A 25,329-nucleotide genomic window follows, 5' to 3' on the forward strand; every position below is an offset into this window, starting at 1 on the left:
CGTTATATAGCCGGGATATTGATGTGTGCGGCGTTAAACAACAAACAAAATAACATCAAGTACAAGACGTCAAAATGACCGATACGATAAACGTGACGGGATAGATTTCGGAAGTTGTTTATGAACCTGTGGCGGTTACATGTTTCAGTCATCATTGATCAACTGACCGGTCATTGAAAGGTGATGAAATATGTGCCAAATAGACACTAAGGTAAATTAATAGATTGCTGTAGACTGTCACTGACAGCCTGGACACGGATCGAGTCGAAACTACGATAGTTCGGAAGTGCATTTCTTCATTGTTCATTAGGATGAGTCGTAGCGTGGATATTCGTGAACAATAATGCAGTCAAACTCTCTAACGTTTAACAATGTATGCTGAAACGCTGCATTCGAGATGAAAGGGTCTAAATGTTCAGAAAGAACGCCTCTGTATGTATTCGTGCTGGAGATATTCCCAGGGGTTTCCCCAGGAATGTGGAAGTAGTCCGTCAGTGTTTACGCCATTACAAGAACACGGTCTCGAGAAAAACGTATGAACGTCAAATTGTGTCAAAGTCGACCTTCCGCACCACATAACGGATGCTGTCCACGGCCTCGGAGAAAGGATCATCACCCGGATGGCTTATATCGTACTCACTGTCGTTTGTGTGGTCGTTGTAGACGGAAACTGAGTCATAGCCACAACCTTCCCCTGTCTCCACATCCATTTCGTGAAACGTCATAACTATTGTATCATTTTCATTCTCGGCCGAGAAGTTCCACGTGCACATCATATTACTGCAACACATTTACAAAACCCATGTACTGCTGGCATGTAAACTCAATATCTACTCGGGTCTCATTTTTGAAAAAATTCAAACCTTTATCCAATATCAGCAAGGGTCTAGAAATATTAAAAGATCTTAGTTAAAAATATGATTATCAACTTACGTTCAAAGCTAAGCTATCTTAAGTTTACGATCGCGATAAGATTTAGTTTCGAAACCATTTTAAATTTGTTGCATGTCGTAACTATGACAGAGAACTAATTTGTGTTGGAGATTTAAAATGTGGGTTGTTGTCCTAGCTCAGGCGACAACATGGAAGATGAAGTTACACGGATATAACGATCGGCTGATGGTCGCCACCAGGTCATCAATTTAACAAAGTCATCTTTTTGTGGTGATATTCCGCACAATCAGAGAATTCATTTTCCGCACAATCCTACACATGTCCGTCATGCAGACATTTTGTTGTTATTTTAAAAAAAACCATGACTACCTTAACAGTACCGAAAGTACCGAAGTTGCTATGTGGTAAACCAGTGGAATAATCATACAACAGATGACTGCATACTATAACCGCTCTCGTGTCTGAGGGCCTATCACACCTAGCCTATTTGAGTCGCCAGAGCCATACCGGAGCACACATTTGGCGATACTCGGGCATCGGTACTAGTACGGCAGCGCAACGGTATCATATCGCTAAGAACGGTAGTACATCGTAAGGACTTCGTCAGAACATCGGCGATAAATTTGGCAACGGCAGGCGACGGTAGAAATTTTTGAACATGCTAAAATAATTCCGCCGTCGTGCTGCCGGAGTGAGCAACGGGGCTACAACGGCAGTACAACGTGTACTCCGGTATGACTTCGTTAATGTCCGTAGAGCACCGGTAGCGCCCCGGAATGGATCGGCGGCTCTCCGGGGGCCTCAATGTGTACCGTACTGGTGATCAGGAATACCACCGAAGTAGTTCCGATGCGCCGCCGATGTGATACCGGAGCTCCACCGTCACATCGGCAGCACAACGGTATTAATCCGCTACAGCTCCGGTCAACGGTGGTACATCAGCATAATATCGGCGCACAAAGGTGACAGAAAAGTGGTATTCGGTAGCACATCGGCTCTTTCATCGGTAGGACAACGGTATCGCAACGGGAACGCCGGTACTACATCGGTGTTGCTACGCTCAATTTTGATTTTTCAAGTGCTTTCTCGCCGGAACTCCGCCGATTTTCTCGCCCTTGTGTATTTTTTGCTCCGGTTTAGTCCCGGCAAGGTACATCGGTAGTGTGTGACAGGCCCTAACGTGTAATGCATCTGTGCAACGTAATTCGTTTTCACACTAAAGTAAGTACGCAAACATAATCGGGGCGGACCGGGAATGGAACCCACAATCATACGGTCAACATGTGAATATTCATGATTGGATCTCACTCATAAGCCATATGGATGTATAAACATGTATGTTAAAGAAAACGTGTATAATCAGATATAATGTATAATACCTAATGCTCTCAGAGAATGTACAAAATCCCTGAAATGTTCAAGCGTAGACACATTTTTTAACAATAAATATTCCCTGAAGTGAAAGTTCATCAGTTTATGCTGAGCCTGTCTCACCCCAATGTCTTTCACCCACCATCATGTCACTTATGTCGGACACAAGCGTAAAGCTTAGTTTAATATACACTTCAAGGCACACACAATCAAATTGTCAGATATACTCACTTGACGTACTGATAAGGAAAGCCAGGTGACAGAAATGTTGTTTCGTCAGGTGTTGCTGTCAGCTCCCCTCCGCATCCTTAGAAAAGAATTATCGCCAAAAATCTCAACTGACATCGGGAAATTATTGAATCCTAGAAGGGAAATTGTCGCGTTAGATCGCATTGTTGCCCTTACAAAAACAAGCAAAACCAGTCAAAATCTTGGCCATTTGTCGCATTGTCGCGCTTTCAATTCTCTTTTTTTTAATGTTACCAAAGGTCGACAACGCGACATTTTTCAAGGACAAAATATGTCGCATTGTCGCATTGTCGTGCCTTTATCACTGTTTATTTTTTAAATTTTAATAAAACTATAAAAAATTATAAAACGAAAACTGGCCATTGTCGCATTGTCGCGCTTTGGTTAATTTTGACACATTTTGCTCATTTGTGTATGGGCGATAATACGACAATGTCTCTTCTAGGATTCCACAGGTAATGCTTATATTATCACTAAGTTACTTTTCAACGCTTTTCCAAACCGACTTCTGTGAGTCCTTGGTTTCAATCGATGCTGGTTTTGACATCCACTGTTGAGCGCATTAATGAATTTTGTGGTCAAGCAATATCAATGAGACATAATCGGACTTTCACAGGAATTTTACCATCAGATTTGAATGAATTTACTTATGAAGCGTCAACGATAACCAATCTCCATTGTCATAGATCAAATTCTAAATAATACACAAAACTACAGTTGAAGAGATCACATATAGATGGTTGGTGGAGAAATGCTTGACTGTCCTGTTTCGGAACTTTCGAAATGCCATTTTTTAAACTCTACATGTACATATTTATGTGAATATAAACTGATTCGACCTTTTGCGAGGTAATTGTGACTAAATAACCTACTTGTTGTTTCAGAAAACTCAAGAAGGAAGCCTTTGAGCTGGTCACTGCCGTCGGTTTTAAACACGATAAAGATGGATCTACCAGAACTCATCACGGTGGTGAGCTTCCGCCCACACAGTCGCCCAAGAGGAGAGCCTGTAGAGTCTGTCCCTGTTAAGAAATACGACACGAACGTTCAAACTATTCTACTAAATGTTTGACAGGGGGACTGATAAATGGAGCTTCTTGGTATCAATACTGATATGCTTGTGAGTGTGGTTTCCATGAAATGATAGCGATTTCCTTGCCAAACGCTGAGAACATAATTGTGCAAGAGGAATGTTACTAAAATTGCTATTTTCAAAGACAAATTAAATCGACAATTGTACATTGTTAGAACGAAATCAATGCCGGTTTTAAATTATTATGTTTGGTCTTGACAAAACAATTCAAATTTCTTATAATTTAAAATAATAAACTAGCATTAGCGAGCAGTGGCAGTGCTTTATTAACATTCGAATACTAAACCTCATCAGTTCTTTTATATGGATAATAACATGTTATGAAGGTAACACATTATTCGGATAGACGTTAGGCATACCATCTTACCATCATTAAGCGACAGTCAATCGGTATGTGTCAACTATGTATTTTTTAGATCGACAACTAAAACTTACCAATCAACTAAAGGTTATATTATTTATAATCGTAATTTTTCATCGATGTTAGGTATTTAATCTTACCATCATAAAATGACAGACTATCGTAAGTGCAATTTGTTGATTGTTCGATAGAAGAATCCAGGACCCTCACAATAACGCTGTTGGCTTCGTTACTGGCATCAATCCTCCACCAGCAATTGAGTTGACTGCAGGTAAACAAATAATGCAATACTTGTTAGCAATAGTAACTTTGATTGGCCAGGTGTATCGTGACATTGAGCATTAGATCCCTATTTACTAGTATGAAATCTAGGTATACGGGTGGCCCAGTCATCTGAGGCGAAGCAATTCGCTGTGCAGAAGTGCGTACCTAATATCTATGATTGTGGGTTCGAATCCCGGTTCGCCTCGATTATGTTTCTAGGTTTGTCAGCACCATACCTGTGCTCGTTGGTTTCACCAAAGTGGTAAATGTCTGAGATCTGCATCACTTCAAGGCTTCCTCACACATCAAACTGACAGGCCTTGATATAACTGGAGTACTGTTCAAAGCGGCGTTAACCCCTACTCACTCACACTAGACAATGAAATCTGATTACATGTATACAAAGCAATAATCCTTCTCACACACGGTACGACCATATATCTGAGACTCCGTTTTACTGTACAAATAATGCTTGTTGTCTTATATTGAATGACACAACCCTAAGCTGTGGCAATCTAAACATATTGGCATTATTTTTTTATTATTAATATTATTATCATCATCATCTAATAAGGACCCTTGATAAGGGCCCTCTCTGGCACGCAAAACTTAACTTAACTTAATAAAACAATACTCAGTGAACGTTGTAAACATTTTAAGAAGTATATAATTTGTTCTTTCAAACTTTGCATCTGCAGTTGCGATAGGTTAAAATGTTTCAAATTAGCTTATTTTAGAGGTTTGCCGGAAGTATTCTTCTCTTATTTGATCATAAAAGTGAACATGTCTAATGTGATTTTCGTAGACGGTGCTGGAAATTTAAAGCGTCTGGAGAAGACAAATCATCTAGGGTCTGCGACGTGTTATTGGTACAGGTAGCTCCGATTGTCTCTTCGGACATTTTGCCATACCCAGAAAAAAATCTTTTTCATAACGTTTGATATGTTTTCCAGCCCGCAAAGGGTCCTTATCATGACCAGTAATTTGATTTCACTTCGTTTCTTAATACTTGTGTGCCACAGAATCAACTTGTATTCTGTTGGCATCTTTACAACAATACACTCTTACCTCGGATAGTTGTTATAGGGGTAGCCGGGGGAACTGACATTGGTGGGTGATCTTGTGGTAATTATTTCCACATTGCATGAGTCTGAAAGTACAGTATATTATGATAACGGATAAGTGATTAGGCAGAGTAGCATATGTCCTCATTAGTAATATCTATATCAAATAAAATATATATTTATGTAATAATTATATGTTAAGATATAGGGATAAATAAATTACGTCGTAGTGACGTGGCTGAGTTAATAAAAGTCTTCATCAGTGAAACCGACAGCGTCATGTATATCCCCAATACACTGGGATACAAAACTCCTTCTGTAAGTAGTTAAATGAACTAAAATGTATTAATGTGTTTTACACGTGTATACAGAAATTACAAATTTTAGCCTGTTCTATAACCTGTCTCGAGAAAAAACTAATTTCTGTTTCTCTGTTGACAATTTTTCTTTTGATGATCATCCCCCATTTATTACATAGTGACACTAACAACATCATGGAATTATAAAATATAACGACATTTTGTTTCTAAAATAGACAGCGACAGCAAACAATGATATGTTGGTGACTAATGAAAAAAACGCGTCGATAGTGGTAGCTATCATATTTCAATGTGCAAACAAAACAACGCCTACCTGATCTTGAGAACAAAAGTAAACAGACAGCTGCTGAGCAGAAAACACTTATCCTCATGATTCAGTCACACTTGGATGTAGTCCTCCTTGTTTGTAGGAACACTTCCCTTATTATATCAATATATATGTATGAAATCTACTGGTATTGTGAAGGGTATGAAGGCTAAGCTTTACTGCTGCTGTGGTGACGGTATGTCCTGTGACTGGGATAGGGAAATATGGCCCGTTATCACCTCACATGAACAATGATCAAGACCCACTGTGGACAAAGTACGCTGCGTTTTGAAGCTATCATATTCACTGACTAGGAACCAACGTTTTACTACCTTATGGGTGAGTGGCGGGTGCTACCTGTACGGCAGAGCATGCTTACCCTTTTGCGAAAACCTGGTCTCATGACTGATTTTCAGTGATGAATTCATATAATTTGTCACTGCTATTTTGCATTTTGTGCCTAATGGGGTTTGTTTCGATAAATAATACTAAACTACTGGTCTTTTCTGGCGTTGACGTTTTACAGTTACATCATTATAACTGAAAGATCTGTTGCAGACGCAAAGCCTAATTTGAGCATTTATAAAACAAAATAACTGTCGGTACAAAAGCAAAATTAAACTTCTTCATTAACATTTTATTTGAGTTATGCAAAATATGTTTTCATCTGGGGCAGGAAAACCTTTCCTTTTAACAAACACATGGTATCATCACTATCTGATTCATAAACACATGCTCATAATTTTGTCAGAATCGTACAATGTATATGCTTACGAACAGGGTTTAGTCACTTTTATTCATTTCAAAAACTCCGTAACAACCAATTGGAACAATTGACAAAACAAGCATTTCTACTTGCCATGCAACAATCTAATACACTGTAAACTATTTTTGTTTTTTGTTTTTAAAATGAATAGGGAATCGTCCGTTCATTGTTCGATTAGTAGCTGTTCTAGGATCTAGGATCGACTCACAAGAACGCAACAATGAAATTGATCGGACCAGGCTGACGCTATGTTGTCACCCTTTGTAAACAATTGTGAAATAAATACACTTTACCGTCAACGACTTAAGATACTTTCACAACCGTTAGTCACTGATAGAGTCGCTGGCTCTAATTCCAGGCTCGTGATTGACTACTCCATGCTGATGACCTAAGGTCAGATTATGACGGACTACTTTCCTGATCGCAAGTCATTGATAAAAAAAAGATAAAATTGATAAAATTAGATGCATCGTACATTTCGCTATTTTCTTACACGGTGTTAATCATTTCTGTATGTTTAGAAATAAAATATCGGATATTTACCTTAGGTTTTTAATTTAAAGAATATCATATTAGTGACCACGGTCAGATATCTCTGTTTTTCATCAAATCACCAATGATAATTCTAAAACGTCCCCCATAAGACAAGAATCATTCAGAATGTTTTGGAAAGCCGCAGTGTATTTTCCGCCATATTGGTGTTGTTTCAATACGTATATCTGACGAGCGAAAGTAGTCTCTATATATACTATGCAACTACGTATACTATGCAATAACTATATCATATTGCAATGTCGAATAGGCTTGGTAGGCTTGCATACTATATGGAATATTTTGCTCAAAAGAGAGCAAGGCGGTTTACTTTGAAATCTGCAGGACCGCATTCCACTGCCTCGACCAAGGCAGTCGGTGATTAATAGCTGGTGATTGTTACCAGATGACTCTCGTTTGACCCGCAGGCGACCTGCTACGCTTTGAAAAACAATTAAAAGCTTGGTTATAAGCATAGGGACTAGACCTTTTTTTATTACTTTATCATAATGCCAATTTACTAATACAAACTAAATTCAATTTTGTGCATCTTGTTATGTCAATTAAAAACTGTATTAACGACGACAATGGTAGAGATAATCTTCATATATCTCCATGCATCTCTCGTTTAATATGAAATAATAATCAAACGTTTATTTGTAATAATATAAAGGGATAATAATGACAATAATAAACCTCTTGATTTATCATATGTTTTATTTTCAGTTGAAAATACAATGTATCTTAAGTTAGCGATATTATATTAAAAAATGAACGCTTAGTCAGGACTCAAAGAATACTTCTACTTGTTTTTAATTTTTAGAACATAACTTGATTCAAAACCTTTGAAAATAATAAAAAAATGTTTTCGCTAAATACACTACTGATGGGTATCTGAGCCATCTTATCGTAGGAAATCAACAACTTTTGCAAACTATCAGGCATAAATTTACATTTCAAACATAGTGTGTGTGTGTGTGTGTGTGTGTGTGTTGGGGGGGGGGGGGGGGGGGGGGGGAGGGGGTCATGTGGTTGCAAATGTATTTCTTACCGAGGTCTTCATTGAACCAATTTATTGTTACACTAAATTACCCAGTCATACATTGCTTATTACATGCTGTTGCAGCAATGGATGATCGTTAAATAGACGTCATCAGAATTAACAACAGTTCTTTCAATTTTCAATTTCATAAAACACAAACTCGGTACACTTTCTTTTGCTCTTCGGTGTATCATAATTAAAAGTATATTACTAATCCCAAAGTGAAGTAGTCCTCTGCACTTTACATTTAATGAGGAAATACTTGAACATATTAACTTTTTGAACATTCCAACAACTCATTATCAACCTGATTCAAGTTGACTGCAGACTCCATTCATGCTTCAATCACTGAAAATAATAAATATTGAACTGTTACAAACTGTGCTTTTCATCAACACTTGGAACATATACAATCTTTTGCTTGGACTTTCCTGCTTTTGATTTCGTGGAAGTTCAATCAAGAGTCTACGTTAAGTTTGTTAAGATATCTAATAATATTCTTTCAGCCAATACAAAATCACGGAGTTCTGTATCTGCAGCTTAGTGTTATCGTTTGCCGTTTAGCTTTGGTAGTTAAAAGACAGGGCAACTAGCAGTAATTTAATGACCCATTAGGCAAGGGGTTAACACTCACATCAATTTGGTGATTTTCAGTATTCATGAAGAACATTTCATGTAAGACCAACCTTGTGGTGGGATAGAGGGAATTATGATCATATGCTTTCTAAGTATTTTATGATATCTATAAATTCTCATATTTCTAAATGACTCAGATAGGTACCATAATACATTTTCGGTAATAAAAGCACAGCTGATATTCCAAGACAATGGTAGTAAGCAAATAAGTAAGTGAGTGGTTTAATGACACTTTCAACAATATTTCAATTATGTCACATAAATCACGAGGTGTCAGCTTTCTTGTTGGGGAGGAAGAGCCTAAGCTGGCGCAAGGGGTAAAAGTATACCACATGAAATCCATGAGCAGGGCATATATACTGACAAACCAAGGATAAAAAAAATAGATATAAAAGATGTTTCCATATTATTAAATCAAATTATGAACATTAACATTTATTGTTTGAAATATACATTTCCTCGTAAGTAAATATATAAATGTGCGTCATGAGAAGAAATAAGACTACGGCATATACTTTGAGTCAACAAACTATCATTTATTAACACCAAACGAAAGGCACACTGGTTCTAGAGAAGGATTAAAGATTATGACCTAATGTCACAATTCCAGATATCCCTTATTGTGTTAGTCACTGTCTCTGACAGAGGTGGCGTTCCCACACACATTTGTGACTGAAAAACAGACTCAGAGTTTCACCTCCACAAACATAAACCATACGCACATTCGTTGCAATAATTGAGCCACTCCCACACGGATTTATGATACCATTTGACAGTAAAACATATGCGTAGGATGCCAACATAAACGTGCTGCCCTGGCCGTCTAGAACTCGTTCTAGCGGTAGTATATATATAACAACTAAAGATCTCGACGGCCAATATATATATATAAATTATATACTCCTGACATTTTGAGAAAATAATCGAAATAACGTACTACAAATCGACATTTCAAGTTTTTGAATTAGACTTGAAATAAAGAGAAAATATACGTTAGCTCGAGAATTAATTGGAATAACGAGAAAATAATTAGAGTAATGAGAAAGAACTCGCAATTTCGAGAATAAAATTGAAATCACGAGAAGTGGCACCATTACGCTTTCTTACGTCACTGCGAAAATATAACGTCGTGTTGAAATGTGTTTCCAAGGGTTTGGGATGATAATGCAAGATACGCTCAAGTTTTCGAGAGCACCTAGTGTCCTCACTATTTTATAGTGATTCAGAAACAATGCTATATTGAATTGGACTCTGCTTTCAGAAGAGATTTCTTATCATTATGAAAACAGCTTTGGTGTTTTTATTATCAACGTTTACTGTGGAATCATGAAACACGATGGTACATGACTGCGTCCTTGTATTCAAGATTAACAGTGAAACGCTGAGACGTTCGAGTAGTCATATGATAATGTTATGTCTCTAGTCAAATAACAAGTGTGCCTTCGTTTGACTGCTGACCCCGCGACAGTCAACCACCAAAGACTACAAAGGTTAAATACAATATCCGCCGAAGCATTCCAATGGAATGGAAAAGACAAAATATGTAAATCAGTGATGTTCCCGAAAAGGGGTAAAAAATCAACAACAAAAAATATCTGTTACCTGGCGCCGCACTGCAGCCCGTCCGCCGAGCAACGACAGTTTTTAATTTCATCTGCTATGTGCAGAGTTCCTGCTACATACAGGTAAAGAAATGTGCCCTCTTTGCAACAAAGTAGTGCCTCGGCCGAAACATTGTATTGTAGTTGACCCAGTTTCCCAGGACATCGACCCAGTTCAACCCACTTGTCTGGTCTTAATTATACCCCGAATCAAATTCAAGGACAAAATAGCTGTGAAAATTATAAGAATGGATCGTTGAAACTTAGTATTAACGCCAGATTTTCGCCCCACCGCCAGCACCCGCCACTCACACAATTTTGCTTAAAAAAGAAGGTGTGTGATGCCCGGGCCGCACAGAAGCACCCCCGCGCCATGTTGTGAGCGATGGTAACCGAGGGTAAATATTAACTTGTCGTTGAAGTATAGGATCTTTAAATCATAGCAAAGGAGTGTCTGAGCCCGACATACCAGCTATTGCGAAATGCGTATTCACCGTGCGTGTTGGGGCTACATACAATGATGTCCCACACACCCGGGACATATCCCGATGAACATGTTGCAATCGCGGCGGAGTTTTTTCGCCTATTTCCAGTAGATGCGGAAACAAGGTTTCCCAAGATATTTTGCTAATCCACATTATTTGATTTACAAATTTTTACTTCATGATATTAATATTGTATTTAACCTTCATAAGAAGATACATTTGAAGATACAACCCCGTTTAAATCCGACAATTATATTTATAGATAAACCTTTGATAGGCATTAAGAAGCTGGTTGGAGACAATATATGAATCATTTTATGGACCTCAAAAGCAACACCAAATATTCCTTAGTCATAAGAAGCAGAGTCCAGTGTGCGATTCCGACAATATCATAAGAATGTATTTCTGAATCACTATCATATAGTGGTGGGCCAAGGTGCTCGCGGAAAGGTGGGCGCGCCCTGCCCCACCGGTGGCACCCGTCACAAACACATGTTAGGGCAAAAATGATTCATATGCGTACAGAAAAGATCAGCAAGACGGGGAACAATGAGTAATGAAAACAGAGCTGTTACAGCTGTCGAGTTTACCACATTGTAGGACAGAGGGTTGTGCTCTCACGGCTGTTTGATAGACGACACTTAGATTCGAATCACTCCATGTTGCACGAAACAACTGCACACAGTTTTAACAAGAAATAACGGAATATCAACTATGGCCATCATTTTGAACAGTGGCTTTGAAATCAAGTATCATCCATCAAGTATATATCGATATATTAAGAACAAGCAAATAGTCGACGAAGTCATCTATATCACCCGCCCATTTTAACAGGCTATGGTCCCAAACCAGGTAACTGGCCCAACATTTCTCTTAGCCCATGTCAAAATAGCTGCAATGGAAATCCTAAAATAAAAATTTCTAAAACTCCTTAATATCAAATGGCACCAGTTCATTATGTGCTTTATATACAGACATGCAATGTTTGGCAAGGAAATATTTAACAGTTTATTTGTTATTCTCCATAAGTGAGCCCACCCTATATTAAAACTTAAATCCAACTTGTTGCCATGGAAACATAACAAATTTTTTTTTTTATAATTCCTAAATAGCAAAAGGCACCAGATCAGTATGTGCCTGGTAGACATGCAAAGTTTTGTAAGAATGTATTTAACAGTTTTTGAGTTATGCTCCGGAAATGAACACCACCCTTATATAACCTAGTCCAACTTGTTGCCATGGAAACGTAAAAAATAAAAATGTCTAAAACGAAAACAATTTTTTTAATAAAATTCCTTAATAGCAAAATAAACTCGTTCAGCATGAGTCTGATAGACATGCAAAGATTCGTAGAGAAATATTTATCGGTTTCTGAGTTATGCTCCGGAAACGATTTCGGGACACCCGCACGCACGCACATGCGGACGGACGGAAGCCATTTCAATATCCCCCGCCAACTTCGTTGGGGCGGGGGGTAATTAAAGCCAATCGAATGCGGATAACATACCGTAGAACGACATTACTTCAAGGGTTTGTTGTACCTAAGAGTTAACCAAGTAACCTAATAATGATGCAGTGTATTCAATTGAAAATATTAGATCGATATCTCACTCGCGGTAAATAACGACATTTTGTTGCGTCTGTCGTGTTGACAAAATAATATCAATATAAGATCATGGAATATCACTACGAAAATACTTAATAAATAAAATAATTGTATTTCAAATAATATGATGTTTATCTTTACTCATTATCTGCGCCACTAAGGAAAATGTCAATTGTGTCACTCGGTGACCCCTCTGCGTACAGTATCGTAAAGCTCAGCAATATCCAAGACAATAGTCATCATCTAATGGCGACAAATAGTTAGCTTTTAGTCTTATCTGATTAATCACTTAATGATAAAAAAGATCATGCCGAGACCATGAAATAACACCGTTTATTGCTATGACGAGATAGAACTACGTTTCCGTTTTCTAGCAATTTGCGGATCGCTCAAACGCCCCTTACCTGTGACCTGAGCAAATAAACGTGGTTGTCAATTGATATCGCACCCCTTACGTCACAACCTGTCCTTTTTATACGGAGCGCACCCGAGCTTGTAGGATGTACAGCTAGCTGGCGTTGGGATTAATACAGATGTTGGGGATGTACAAAACTGTAGCCGTCCTTCTCGGTATCCTGTCGTCATTACTAGCCGCAAGTACAGGTAAATTTGCAGGTATTTGTGTATGTAGAGAGTGACACTACCTTGCCAAGAACAGACGTTTATGTTATAGAAAATCGTTATTCTGTGTGACTAAGATAGATCCTTATATTGAGATAACCTGAAATTGGTACCGTCCAGATAACATGATTTCCCTGTTCAAACGCACTCAGTAGCAGTACACAGGTGTGTATATGTAAATGTCGATGTGTAAAATGACTGAACATTTCATTTGAGACCAGATGTTAGCGAAAAGTTGACTATATCCTGCCCACCGGAGATACCCTTCACATACACGTACAAAGGAATCGATAATTGATCAATGACTCAGCAAACTGCTTGTCACGTTTTATCTGTGTACGCAGAATTCTTACTGGAGTAAAACAAGGTCAACATTTCCTTCCCTGTAATTTCCTCGCTCATTGGTATTTGAAAAACCATAGGTTTAGAGAGTGTGAACAGAACACCAGGGTTTCCATGGAGAATGAGAAGTGAAAGTGTGGAAGGAGGATGTATAGCAAGGGCCCTTTTCGGCCCACAGGATCCACATAATTTTCATAAAATACAAAAAAAGAAACAGTACAAACGCATATGTATAAGTTAAAAACCGTCAACTTGGGCCACAGACTTGCTAATTATTTAGACATTTCCAGTGGGTCAAAAATGGTCCCTTGTCCTATCCCGTCCTTTATATACCAGCAAAGGGTTAACAAGGATCGCCCCAAGCCCCACTAAATGACTGCAATTTTATTTTAATATAACAATATAATAACTAATCACATATAAATGGTTACTTATCTCCGGTTGTACTAAGTTCATGTACAAACATAAGCGACAAAACTCATTACATGACCATACGAAATGTCTCTTGTACGATTCCGTCAATATCATGATCATAAGCTTGTGTTTTATTCCTTTGGAAATATCAGCCATTTCAAATGCATGTATATATGTGTAATTAAATATCTTTACAGACAGATGTTTCGAGGAAATCGCTCTTACCGGCGATGCTGTCAACATAACATCGCCCGGATATCCAAACCACTATGGCGCGTAAGCATCAAATGTTTAGATCATATGTTTCTACCTCGTTTGTCAGACACCTCAGCTGTCGGACAGGTAGGTCAACATGAACGGGCAGTGCAGATAAGCTTAGTTACAAATGATCAACCCAGAATCATTTCAAACTTTTCTAAAATATAACGGCATGTTTAGAAATATATTTTAGTCATGTTTAACACATTCAGATGGAAATATATGTATACATTTTTAATAAAGCTGACTATAAATAAATAATTTTTAACTAAACGTACATGAACGATAAAAATAATTCAGTGGTTAAAATATTAAGAGAATAATCAACAAGTAAAAAAAAAAATCATAATATTTAATGTTTGTTCTTACAAATGTATATCAAATATGTTTTCATTCGATCAAAGAGGTTGTATTTACCAAAGAGCCTGCTCGTGGACTTCTGACTCCACTCAAGAAATTGTGTTAAAATTGTGTCCTGTAAATATTGACAATGTAATTTTTCTTTTACATATCTGACTTGTCTAATAAAAACACTACACCGAATCGCACCATATTTTTCACAACTTAAATAATATTTAACAATTGACAATTATGACACGTGCCACCACTTACTTTGTTTATACCTTTTGAGTTTGAGAATCAGTTTCCTGTAGTATTAAACATATACTTGGGTTGTCGTCACATTTTTTCGGGTATTTTGTTAAAGGTGAGTACTCCTAGTTTTGTTGTTGTCATGAAATCTTTGATTAAAAACAATTCACTTCTCATGTTAAAAACAGTGCTGACATCCAAATACTATCTTTTTTTCAATCTTCACACTGTTCACAATAGTGACCTGCTTTGTTTTGAGATCGTTAATCTCCAGGTACTGATCCGTCGAATGTGCTTTTATATACGGTGATCGGTCGACCACTATTTTCTCATTCTTAACTCAATATTCGACCAATCAGGTTTACACCCCCACTGGGTTAGTTCTTTAGTATGTATTGTGTTTCTGATGCAATATGAGATGTTCTGTTAACTTGGAGACAATCAATAGGGTGACAACATGTTCATAGAAAGGCCTTAGGCAGAGTTAAGACATTTCCATCATGAACACTGCAGAGACACTACATCTGTTATCATCCATGTAACTCCAAGTGGAATAGTCATTTCTTGTCCAATAAACTAACAATGGCTAGATAACTGTCGCACATACTATCCGTAACTAACATATCCGTTAATGCAAATATATATTCTATATCACGATGTCATATGGATCAGATGCATGGTGTTTCTTGAGTCCTAGGCAATTCACTTCGTCCAATGTACGACTGTAAACTATTTCTTTGTGTCAAACTCAAACACAATGCTTTATGAAGAATTTATGCGAGCACCATTTGAAATATTAGTCTATATTAGATCTCTTAAGTACTGATAAAAGATCCCTCCTCGCCGTATCTGGAAACACGGTGTAAGCTGTATTTTTGTCAACTTGTTCTTTTGTTACTGAGCAGTCTAATGTCTTTATCTGACACATCCGAACACAGGCAGAGTCACTGTTGTCACAAAATAACAGAGGGCCCGTCTTATCTATGTTAATGTCTTCGTCGAGGACGGCGAGGTCAAGCTGTTCTAACCCTCGATGTCCCAACACAGCCAGCTTGATCCACTATGACGTTAAGTCGTATCACTTAAAGTCAGAATACAGTTTAGATTAAACATATTTATTCAACAATATGAAAAGGATTGGGCACAAGTTATCGCATCTTAGAACGCCCTCTTCCATAGATTTACATGTATGCCTATTTACAATTAATAAATTAAATGACAGAAAGGAAAGGAAAGAAATAGAGAAACGTATGTACATTCACACTGCTCACTCAAACCTTTTTGTATGTATGTATGTACATTCCTAAAAATGCTTTCTTTCCCATGATTAAGTAAAATTGTATTGCCGACTAGCATCAGGTCAATATTTACATCACAAGTATCTTTTACAATTAACAATAGTGAAAGCATCTAGCTGATTTAAATAAAGGACATTCAATAAAAAAAATGATGTGAATTTTCACATGGGCTGCCACATCGGTATCTTTTATCTTCGTTTAAACCTTTTCTAAATAAGTCATTTTTTTAATTCACTATCACCATGTCTTAATTTTGTATGTATTGTGTTAATTGTCCTTAGACCATAAGAGAAATATGATGGAACTGTAGATTCATCACTTCTTAAACTGGATTTAAATCGAGGGAAGGTTTCAATATCCCTTTGCTGAATGTATTCCACAATTTAATAGCGCATGGTATAGACAATGATTCAGATAACGTTGTACGTAATATACGCATAGTTGTATTGTGAGCAGTTTTAAGGTTGTGTGTTACGTTTGTCCCGACAGAGTGAGGTACTAGAGCTTTAAGGTATGAAGGTGTCATATTGTTATATGTTTTATAAAGTAAACATAAGTTACGTTTTCTCCTACGCTCTGATAAGGGCTCCCAGGAAGTTTCGAAATATATGTTTTTGACGGAAGTATAGCTAGGTAAACCAATTACATTTCTTGCTGCTTCCAGTTTGAGCCTTTCTAATCTGTCACTCTGCTCTTTGGTACAACCAAAGTTGATTGAATAAGGTTGTTTAATCTATCATATTTACCTCTTCCTTAACAGCATATATCTCCAGTAAATGATGATTTAGTTGATGAATGTGTTTTCACTGATACATACGTGCCCCTATAATCACTAATCACATTATGAAAACCAATCACTCCAGATTATCTTCACTTACAATTATCGGATCTAGTAAAGTACTCGTTGTTTTAGAAATCTGTGTGGGTTCACTTATCAAATTGCGCAATTCTATCTGTCTAACAAATCATTAACATGAAGTGTTTACGCAGAAGTTTTCAAGATTTTCATTAATATCCCCCCCAACAGTCACTAAATTGCATGTAATATCGAACGCGTTTTCAATTATGTAGTCAAGGCGATTCCAGAAATAATTGTTATTATACTCTGGTCTGTACACAAGTACACAACACACAGAATTTAGGGGTTTTGTGGTAGAAATAGCTGTATCCATATTGTTTCATTAAGAACATTTTCTAATACATTCCATCTTTTATACGTTAACGTTTCATTCATGTACATTGACTATGACACCTCCAGCCTCCAGCCTCCAGCTCCCCCCCTCCCCCCCCCCCCCTCCCCCCCCCCACACACACACAATATCATGGCAGGTGTGCCATCGTAAGGCATCCTCTAGGTGAGTTTCAGTGAAACAAACGTCTTGAAAGTTGAACAATACTCACTTAGAAAATTTAACTTATTGCGTACACTTCTTGTGTTGAGGTGAAATATTGACACAGATTTCTCGTGCTGGTCATTTTCGCTGTTCAGCAGGCCCGGATGGAGCTCCACGTCCCCGACAAGCTGTTGATAAAACAATAGCAATAAAACAATGTTCGTATAACCTGCATGCGTTTGAAAAATTCGGAAACATAGAATAAATGCACATGCTTTCCATTCGGAGATTGGTATAACACCCATTGTGCGTAATTGGTTCAAAAGCGTTTTTGATCGAATTTGCTTTACAAATAGACTATTAATAGAATTGTAGCTAGCTTTGCTAGTATAGGATCGCGATTTAACATGAAAAACCCCAATCGCCACACGAGTTGTACAATGTAATGGCAGATCATTTTTGAAGTAGGTGATTTTTGTGACATAACTGACGGGTGGTATAATTGTCATGTGAACTGGCATATACAAGGGTATATAAAATGTACACGTGGAAAATGATAAAATGGTTGCGTGAGCAGAAACAAAGATACACCCTAGTGTTGCTTGATGATTATAGTTTGTGCATGATGATGGTACAAAGGAACAATACAACTAATATACACGATGGTGCTAATTCACACAGGTGTAATACACCATACGGTATGTAGTCGTGGCGTAGATGGAGATACCAGTGTTATAAGTACAAAATATTCCTTACTAGCTGTACATGTTTGAGATTGGGTTTATATAATATTAACGAGTGTGATTCATATGCACATCAAATGTATGATTCAAATATGAGTTTGTCAGTGAAGAGCCTTGGGCTTTCAATATCATATACAGTAGAATTCAAACCATATACTCTAAGTGACTTGTCAATTGTATTTGATTAGGTCTGATTCATAATCAATGACATGAGTTGTACACTCTGGCTGTTCACATATTTGAATCCTGCCGTCATATGTCCACGCTGCGTGGATCTTCTTCTGTGTCACGAGCCTTCTTAGATAATTTGCTTCTGTAGTGTGTCAGGTCCTCGTTGAGATAGACAGATTGTTTCGTATGTTTGAGTAATTTTCGATTTCTCATGACCTTATTTCTGTCCTAGTTATTTCACAATTATCTGTCTCTTGGTCCCTGTATTCTTCTCTCCCACCCGATGACATCAGTCGATGCCACTAATGCTGATATTTGGATGGACGTCTTTCAACACGTCCAGGATGACGTCCTCGACATTTTCATAGCGGGTCTCAACACCACTTATGCTGATTGATTTTCTTTCGGTGTATTGCTCGAGATCGTCAGTTCTCTTATCTTTGATATGTCACTGACAATTTCTGTGGCAACAAGCATGAAGGACTGTTGGAATTTATCATGAACCTGAGGTAAGATTAGAGCATTTGCCAACTTAGTGGTTATCACATCTATCGATACACGGATCAAATTAGTGCTGACGGATAGGGTTGATCTTTCATACCTGGTATTGTTGATGTTGAGTCTTCATGACTTGTCTTCATGAATTCAGTTCAGGTTCACAGCCAGTTGTCAACAACGATTAACCTTCTTCAAGAGAGATGTGTACAATCATTTACATTAGTACCTCTTCCATGTAGCATGCAGTAATTTGCATTATAAATACCATGGGTATTAATCGTGTTGTCTGAAACCTCATACCACTGTTATGGTAAAATGCCAATATCATCTACTAGGTCCAAGAAACTTACACATCCTTTGTTAAAGTCCCGAAGTATAAATATAAATGCCAATGCCAATATCATCTACTAGGTCCAAGAAACTTACACATCCTTTGTTAAAGTCCCGAAGTATAAATATAAAATCAGTTTGGTGGTTTTTATGAATTTGAAACAGAAGCGCACCTAAAAACTTTATTGCATCGACTTGTCTTGATGAATTCTCTGGTGGTACATGTCACATCACAAAACAACAATCTGTTCAAGTTTAAACTTAAGCCATAAAGTATCTTCTGGTGAGTTATCTAAAGTCTCCACACTAAACCCTTCTTGTAAAGAAGCTCCTACTGATCATGAATAAGTACACCTCCAGGTCCACATTTAGCATTTATAACATGGAGCAAAGTTCTATTGTGGTCATACCAAGTATAACCATTAATTATTAGTTTATTGTCCGCCTTAAGATGTGTCACATAATATCGAAGTTCAGCAAATGTAAACAAGTTCCACGTCACACATGCATGTCTGTAAATGGGTCAGTGGACCAGCGGCAGTGTTCTATATCCCGCATGTACCATAACGACGGCGTTGATTGGTTCTCCTATCTTGACTTGTCTGTTCTTGTGCTCGGCCGCCGACCACTTCTGTCCCTGTCTCTGTTTGCGTGTCTTCTCAGCATCTTGTGATCTGTGTTGATAAACATTCCCATGTGGGAACACATGACATAACAAACTTCAACAACACTGTTTTCTTGTGTTTTCTAATGTAAACCCGAACCCTACACTGAATGTATGTCTACCATGACACTTTTCGAAAGGTTTATCTATTATATGGTCTCTGGTTTACTGAATCCTTGCATACTACCTTGAACAAACAACTTTCGAAAGACCAGCCACTACCCAGCTCCACTCAACCTCCCCACCCCACTTCCCAATCTTGTCGGGAAGAGTTATCTTATCGGTACATGATTAACTGTCTGTTGTACCGCGAGGTTTGATGTGGGCTCAGCGTCGAAGGATTTTGAATTATGTCCGTCACTAGCAACATGCATCCTCAAAGTATATTAACGTTCTGCAATGTCAGTGTAATTCAAATAGCCCAGTGATGCATGCAGGGCTAGTCGACTATCAATCTGGCACAGCTACCTTACAATCCTCTGTGTCACAACTGTCGTGTAACTCTGTCTTGCGGCAACAATTATTTGTAAGACTGACACATATGGTATGTTTATTATTAACTGTCTTAACATAAATAACTAGACTTTCATTACAAATAATGAGCCATCGAAGCTGTACATGTCTTGTATGATTTTCAGTAACGAATTTCCAGTTACTGTTGAGTTACCTTAGTTAAAATACAGCTTCAAATTTATTATTTTAAATAACTCAATAAATACATGAAATATATGCAACACAAATATGCTGTACGGAAATGTCACGCAGTACATTCATAACATACAAGAATCTTTAACTTCGTGCTCAATATCCATCCTACATTTGAATTAGCTCTTATATTCGTACAGCAGATTGTGCGATTTGATCGTTGTATACAGTACATTAGTAATGCACGTGCATAGAAATAATGCATGAGCTTAAACTTCAGCATTGAAGAAAGTGTGTCAGTAAATTGTCAATTCGTTACAGATAAGCTGCAGTTGAAACAATAGAGTGACGTCATAGTTGTTACACAGTTTGTGAATATTTGATAATACCAAGTAAGTTTTACTGGACGATCCATTGGTTGTTGTTAGATCCTTAAATCGACTAAAGACCAATAAAATCAAATAATTACTCCATTCAATAGAGTTAAGACCTTGTTGTAGTGCAAACATCGTGACACTTTACAGGTTGAGGGCATTACTAATGGACAAAGTATTATGTTGATAAGCATTACAACATTCGCCGCCCACACGACTATGAACTTCGTGTTGTAAATGAGAGTAGCACACCTTGAACCAAGTGGACAGTCGTTAACTTATGTAAGCCCTTGTCGCGAATCCCTGTTCTGTGTACTTGATCAGCTGCTGTTAGTTTAACGGTAACGACAACAAAGACCATTTGTCATTTGATTCAAAATGGCAATATTTAATGTGATGGCAGTGGTCAATATCAAATTAAAAAATACAGCGGTATTAGCAAAAATCAGTGATAATAAAGCGAATCAGGGATGATGCTCACATAAAAGCTAGTCCCGAAGCGTTGAAATGCGGGCGATATCTAAACATGCTCGATGTATATAGTCTAACGTGCTACACGTTGCCCTCAACACTCAAGCGACATTAGAAGATAACAGACTATTCTGCATGAGTCCAAGGTATATCATAAGTTTACATATCACACAATCACCTAAATATAGTAACTTCCTAACGACTGCGTACATTAAATAGTACTACATTCCTGAAGACTAATCGCTGCCCAAATACATTGCAATGAGCTTCCACCGAATGTCAACAGCAACAATGTTACACAGTTAAAATCATTCATTGTTCAACAATAAAATACACTGCCATATAACAATATATGAAGGCAATGACAAGGAAGCTTTAAAATGCAAAGAGAATGGCCAATGTCCGTTTTCCAAGGTAAAACATTTCCATTAGTGATGTTGAGTTATCATACTATAATTTATTTTTAAGCAACTAACAGTCATAATGCCTTACATGATGTGCAACCATTTCAATAATATTGACAACATGATTATTTCAGTGACTTAACATGCGGCTGGAAGATAAACGCGTCGTCACCAGATCGTCGAGTAGGCGTTCATACGGCAAACTTGAACTTGGAATCGTCAGCTGATTGTCTTTCCTTCTACGATGGTAAGCACAACATTTGAAAATATTTTAACAATACACCCTGATTTGACACCTATGATTGAGATCGTAAGATAGAAATAATAACAATAGCAGAACTCTAATGCATTATCCCAAAGAAAATATAATGCTCTAGATTTGTAAATTCTTGATGGACATAGGATATATAACGACGGCCTGTAACCCTCGAGCCTTTGTCTTGCGAACTAGAGGTTGATAGCATAAGCAGTGATCAGTATATGATATCTCACTATCAGCACACGATCCTCACTGTAGTTGGCTCTCATAAGCATGGTCCTTGGTCCTTATTCTGATCGAAATCCCCTTCGGTGTCTAAGTTGGTGATTGCTGACTTTGTGCGCTGGTGATTAGGCGCCTCACTCTGGCAGTGTGGACTTAACTCTGGACGGGACTCAACCCCCAAACAGTACTAGAATTTGTACTTTACTAGCAAAGTGTTATTCCAAAATTAACATTCGTTATATCTGACCATTTTCTAAAATGGTATTGTGTGTCAAAAGATGTGTGTATGCGTGTGATTGTCTGACAGAATCGGTCATCTTTTCATGTTATCATTGAGATATTTTTGTCACCAGGACCAGACAATTCATCAAGATCCCTGTTCCAATTTTGTGGCACAAACACAGACAGAGGCACAGGCAGTTTCCTCAGTAGCAGAGATAGCATGTACATACAGTTTACCTCTGATTCCTCCGTGAATGCAGGAGGGTTTCGAATCGTCGTCATTGACTCTGAAAGTGAGTATACTGTCATGCGACACTATATTCGGTTCACGAATTCTATCCAAAAGATAAAAATGCCACAATAAGAAAATGAAATATAAATAAATAAAATGTATTTTCTTTGCCTCGACGCTTTTTAGGTGGTTGAGAAGAATGTAGAAAAATAATATTATAAATCATGAGAAAATTATGTTATATATCATGTAGTTTCGATCACGAACCTTGATACAACTTAAGTTTGTTTATCCGATATTTATAGTAACTTAGTAGTTATTTAGGTATTGATTATGATCTTCGACTTTGTGAAATATGTATTCCTGGCTTCACTGGCGATGAAATACATACCTTACTTAAATGTGCTACATATTTAGATTTTGAGCCTTATGTTCATCCCCGATATATATAATAACAGGAAGAGTGTCATGTCATAAAGAGGTCTATTGAATTGTATTTGTGTATGAATGTAGCCAAATAACTGAAAAAGGCCATAAGTATACGATTATTAAAATTGTCACTGTCCAATCAATAATGATCACAATTGCGCTTGCCTCCTATGTATATCACTCATCTCTTTCATATTTACATGGGCCTATTACCTCCAAAGTTAAATATTAGTTTAGTAAATACAAGATTTATTTCCTTGTCTAAACCGACTCACGCAAACAACTTTATTTAGTTTTTTAACACAAAATGCTCCTCAATGCTTATTTCATTTTTAAATACTTTTCAAAGGGTAAGAAAAATACGTACAGCATAAAATGTCGTTTTAGACGTACATGGATATTTATTGCAGTACAATAGAATTTTACTTTCGTTATATAGCACACCCGTTTCAAAGTCAATGTCTTTGTGATCTTTTTAGCTTTACGAACAGCAATGCCTCGTAATATTGAAACCTAAAACATGTTTTCCTTTGGTGTCCACCCAATCTACCTTTATGTTGAAAACTCTTGTCTTTGCAGAATGTGGCGGAACGCTGACAGCAACATCAGAAGTGGCGAATCTCCCCTCCCCGGGGTATCCTTACATGTATTTTAAGTAAGTTCTAGATATAGCTCAACTACAAACTGTTTGTGAAATTTCATCATATGTTACCAACTAAATTCATCTATTCAGTAGATTAATTTTGTCAACTGTACACTTGCGACCTGGCGTCACCGAAGTAAACATAAAATGAGATGGCTTTATTCATGGCAGTTGTCTAATTTCTCCCTATTGCCTAAATTCATGAACACTACCATGAACACGCTTTTTGTCCCATCCATTAAACTAAACGTTTATTGACATACGAATTATTATACTCGTAACATGTAAAAATAACATAAGAAATTAGCTGTATATGAACTACAGTCAATTCTTAATAATATAAAGTTGAGCAAAGCAACTTTACAAGAGATCATTGGAAACTTTTCATCATACATCATAACTTGGAAGGCAATGTAGAACACTCAACATACAAGAATGTTTTTATGTTGTCAGTGATCTTAGGTGCACGTGGATCATTACAGCAGAAAATGAAAACGAAACAGTTGGACTGACAACTCTCAATTCAGATATCGAGGGATCTGGAGCCTCCTGCCGCTATGACGTTCTTCGTGTTTATACCGGAAACACAATTGAAGGTACTTACATGCATGGATATGTACAACAATATACCCAATCATATTTACACCACAATAATCTCTTGGGGATTAAGGACCAGACTACATCTCTTTGGGTCCTGTGCCTGTCGTCAGAATCTACTGAAGGCAGAATGTGCCTTCACTGTTTGTGTACTCATAATACCAACAGCTGAGTTATCGGTCCAAGATATGATTATTAACATCTGGGAATATGGTTAGTGGGGCGCCATTGTGTATGGAATCGAACTGATAATAATTCATGTTTTGTCCCAAAAATAATTGATACAAAAATTATGATAAATACACGCAAGCATAATCTATTTACATAGATCCAAACCGAACTAATTTAAAATCTGCACATAATGAAACAAAATAGGAAATGTTTCAAAGACTGGGTAGGAACGGAACCCACTCTTAATGAAGGGTGTATGTACGTGGACAATAGCAGCATGCATTCTTTCCCAGGGTACCATTTTTGTTTCATGTCTGTGCATGCTCGGAGCTTACTACCTTCTAATAACCTTGGACTCTTTGAAGTACCTTTGAACTACACATCAACATATCTATATAGTGCATCTGGTTACATCGCTAAGTAATCATACTTTTGCGGATGACCAGGTAAAATTGGTTCCTAGCAACCTATGCTTGTCGTCGGAGATGCCTCAATGAATAGGTTTATTGCATGTCATCGTACCCAGACGGTGGGTCGTTCTTCCTAAAAGCGTAAACTGGTTTGTCTGGCCCAGCCTTGACTACTTACAGGTCGTCGTCTAACTAGACTTTTGCTGAGTGCATCGTTAAAAAAACAAACAACAACAAACGTAATTACAATCTAAGACATATCTTTGTCGTTATCAATAACTGTAACTGTTCTATGCTAACTTCAGTGGCATACGTGTATGTGAGAGTGACTACGAAAACAGTTATGCGCTGCAGGTTGCTTATAGCAAATGTATGTTTACTGTACTACCGTCT

At 37.5% G+C, this 25,329-nt stretch overlaps 2 protein-coding genes across 2 annotated transcripts in view; one reads left to right on the forward strand and one right to left on the reverse strand.

The window, feature by feature from the left end:
- The window catches only part of LOC124146787 (cubilin-like), a 53,913-nt gene extending 47,725 nt beyond the window's left edge, over positions 1-6,188 (reverse strand). The window contains exons 1-6 of the mRNA XM_048399647.1: positions 5,930-6,188; positions 5,301-5,382; positions 4,109-4,233; positions 3,387-3,536; positions 2,497-2,572; positions 641-780 (exon numbers count right to left, since the gene is read on the reverse strand). Of these exons, the coding sequence (XP_048255604.1) occupies positions 641-780; positions 2,497-2,572; positions 3,387-3,536; positions 4,109-4,233; positions 5,301-5,382; positions 5,930-5,987 (631 nt within the window). The 5' untranslated portion in view covers positions 5,988-6,188. The remainder of the gene's footprint in view (positions 1-640; positions 781-2,496; positions 2,573-3,386; positions 3,537-4,108; positions 4,234-5,300; positions 5,383-5,929) is intronic.
- A 6,840-nt stretch (positions 6,189-13,028) lies between these two features.
- Positions 13,029-25,329, forward strand: part of LOC124147979 (deleted in malignant brain tumors 1 protein-like) — a 29,197-nt gene continuing 16,896 nt past the window's right edge. The window contains exons 1-6 of the mRNA XM_046518874.2: positions 13,029-13,205; positions 14,165-14,243; positions 21,883-21,995; positions 22,586-22,747; positions 23,695-23,770; positions 24,212-24,354. Coding sequence (XP_046374830.2) covers positions 13,124-13,205; positions 14,165-14,243; positions 21,883-21,995; positions 22,586-22,747; positions 23,695-23,770; positions 24,212-24,354 — 655 coding nt within the window. The 5' untranslated portion in view covers positions 13,029-13,123. The remainder of the gene's footprint in view (positions 13,206-14,164; positions 14,244-21,882; positions 21,996-22,585; positions 22,748-23,694; positions 23,771-24,211; positions 24,355-25,329) is intronic.

Source organism: Haliotis rufescens, unplaced genomic scaffold, assembly GCF_023055435.1.
Source record: "Haliotis rufescens isolate VD_foot unplaced genomic scaffold, xgHalRufe1.0.p SCAF_1, whole genome shotgun sequence".
Classification (NCBI taxonomy): Eukaryota; Metazoa; Mollusca; class Gastropoda; order Lepetellida; family Haliotidae; genus Haliotis; species Haliotis rufescens.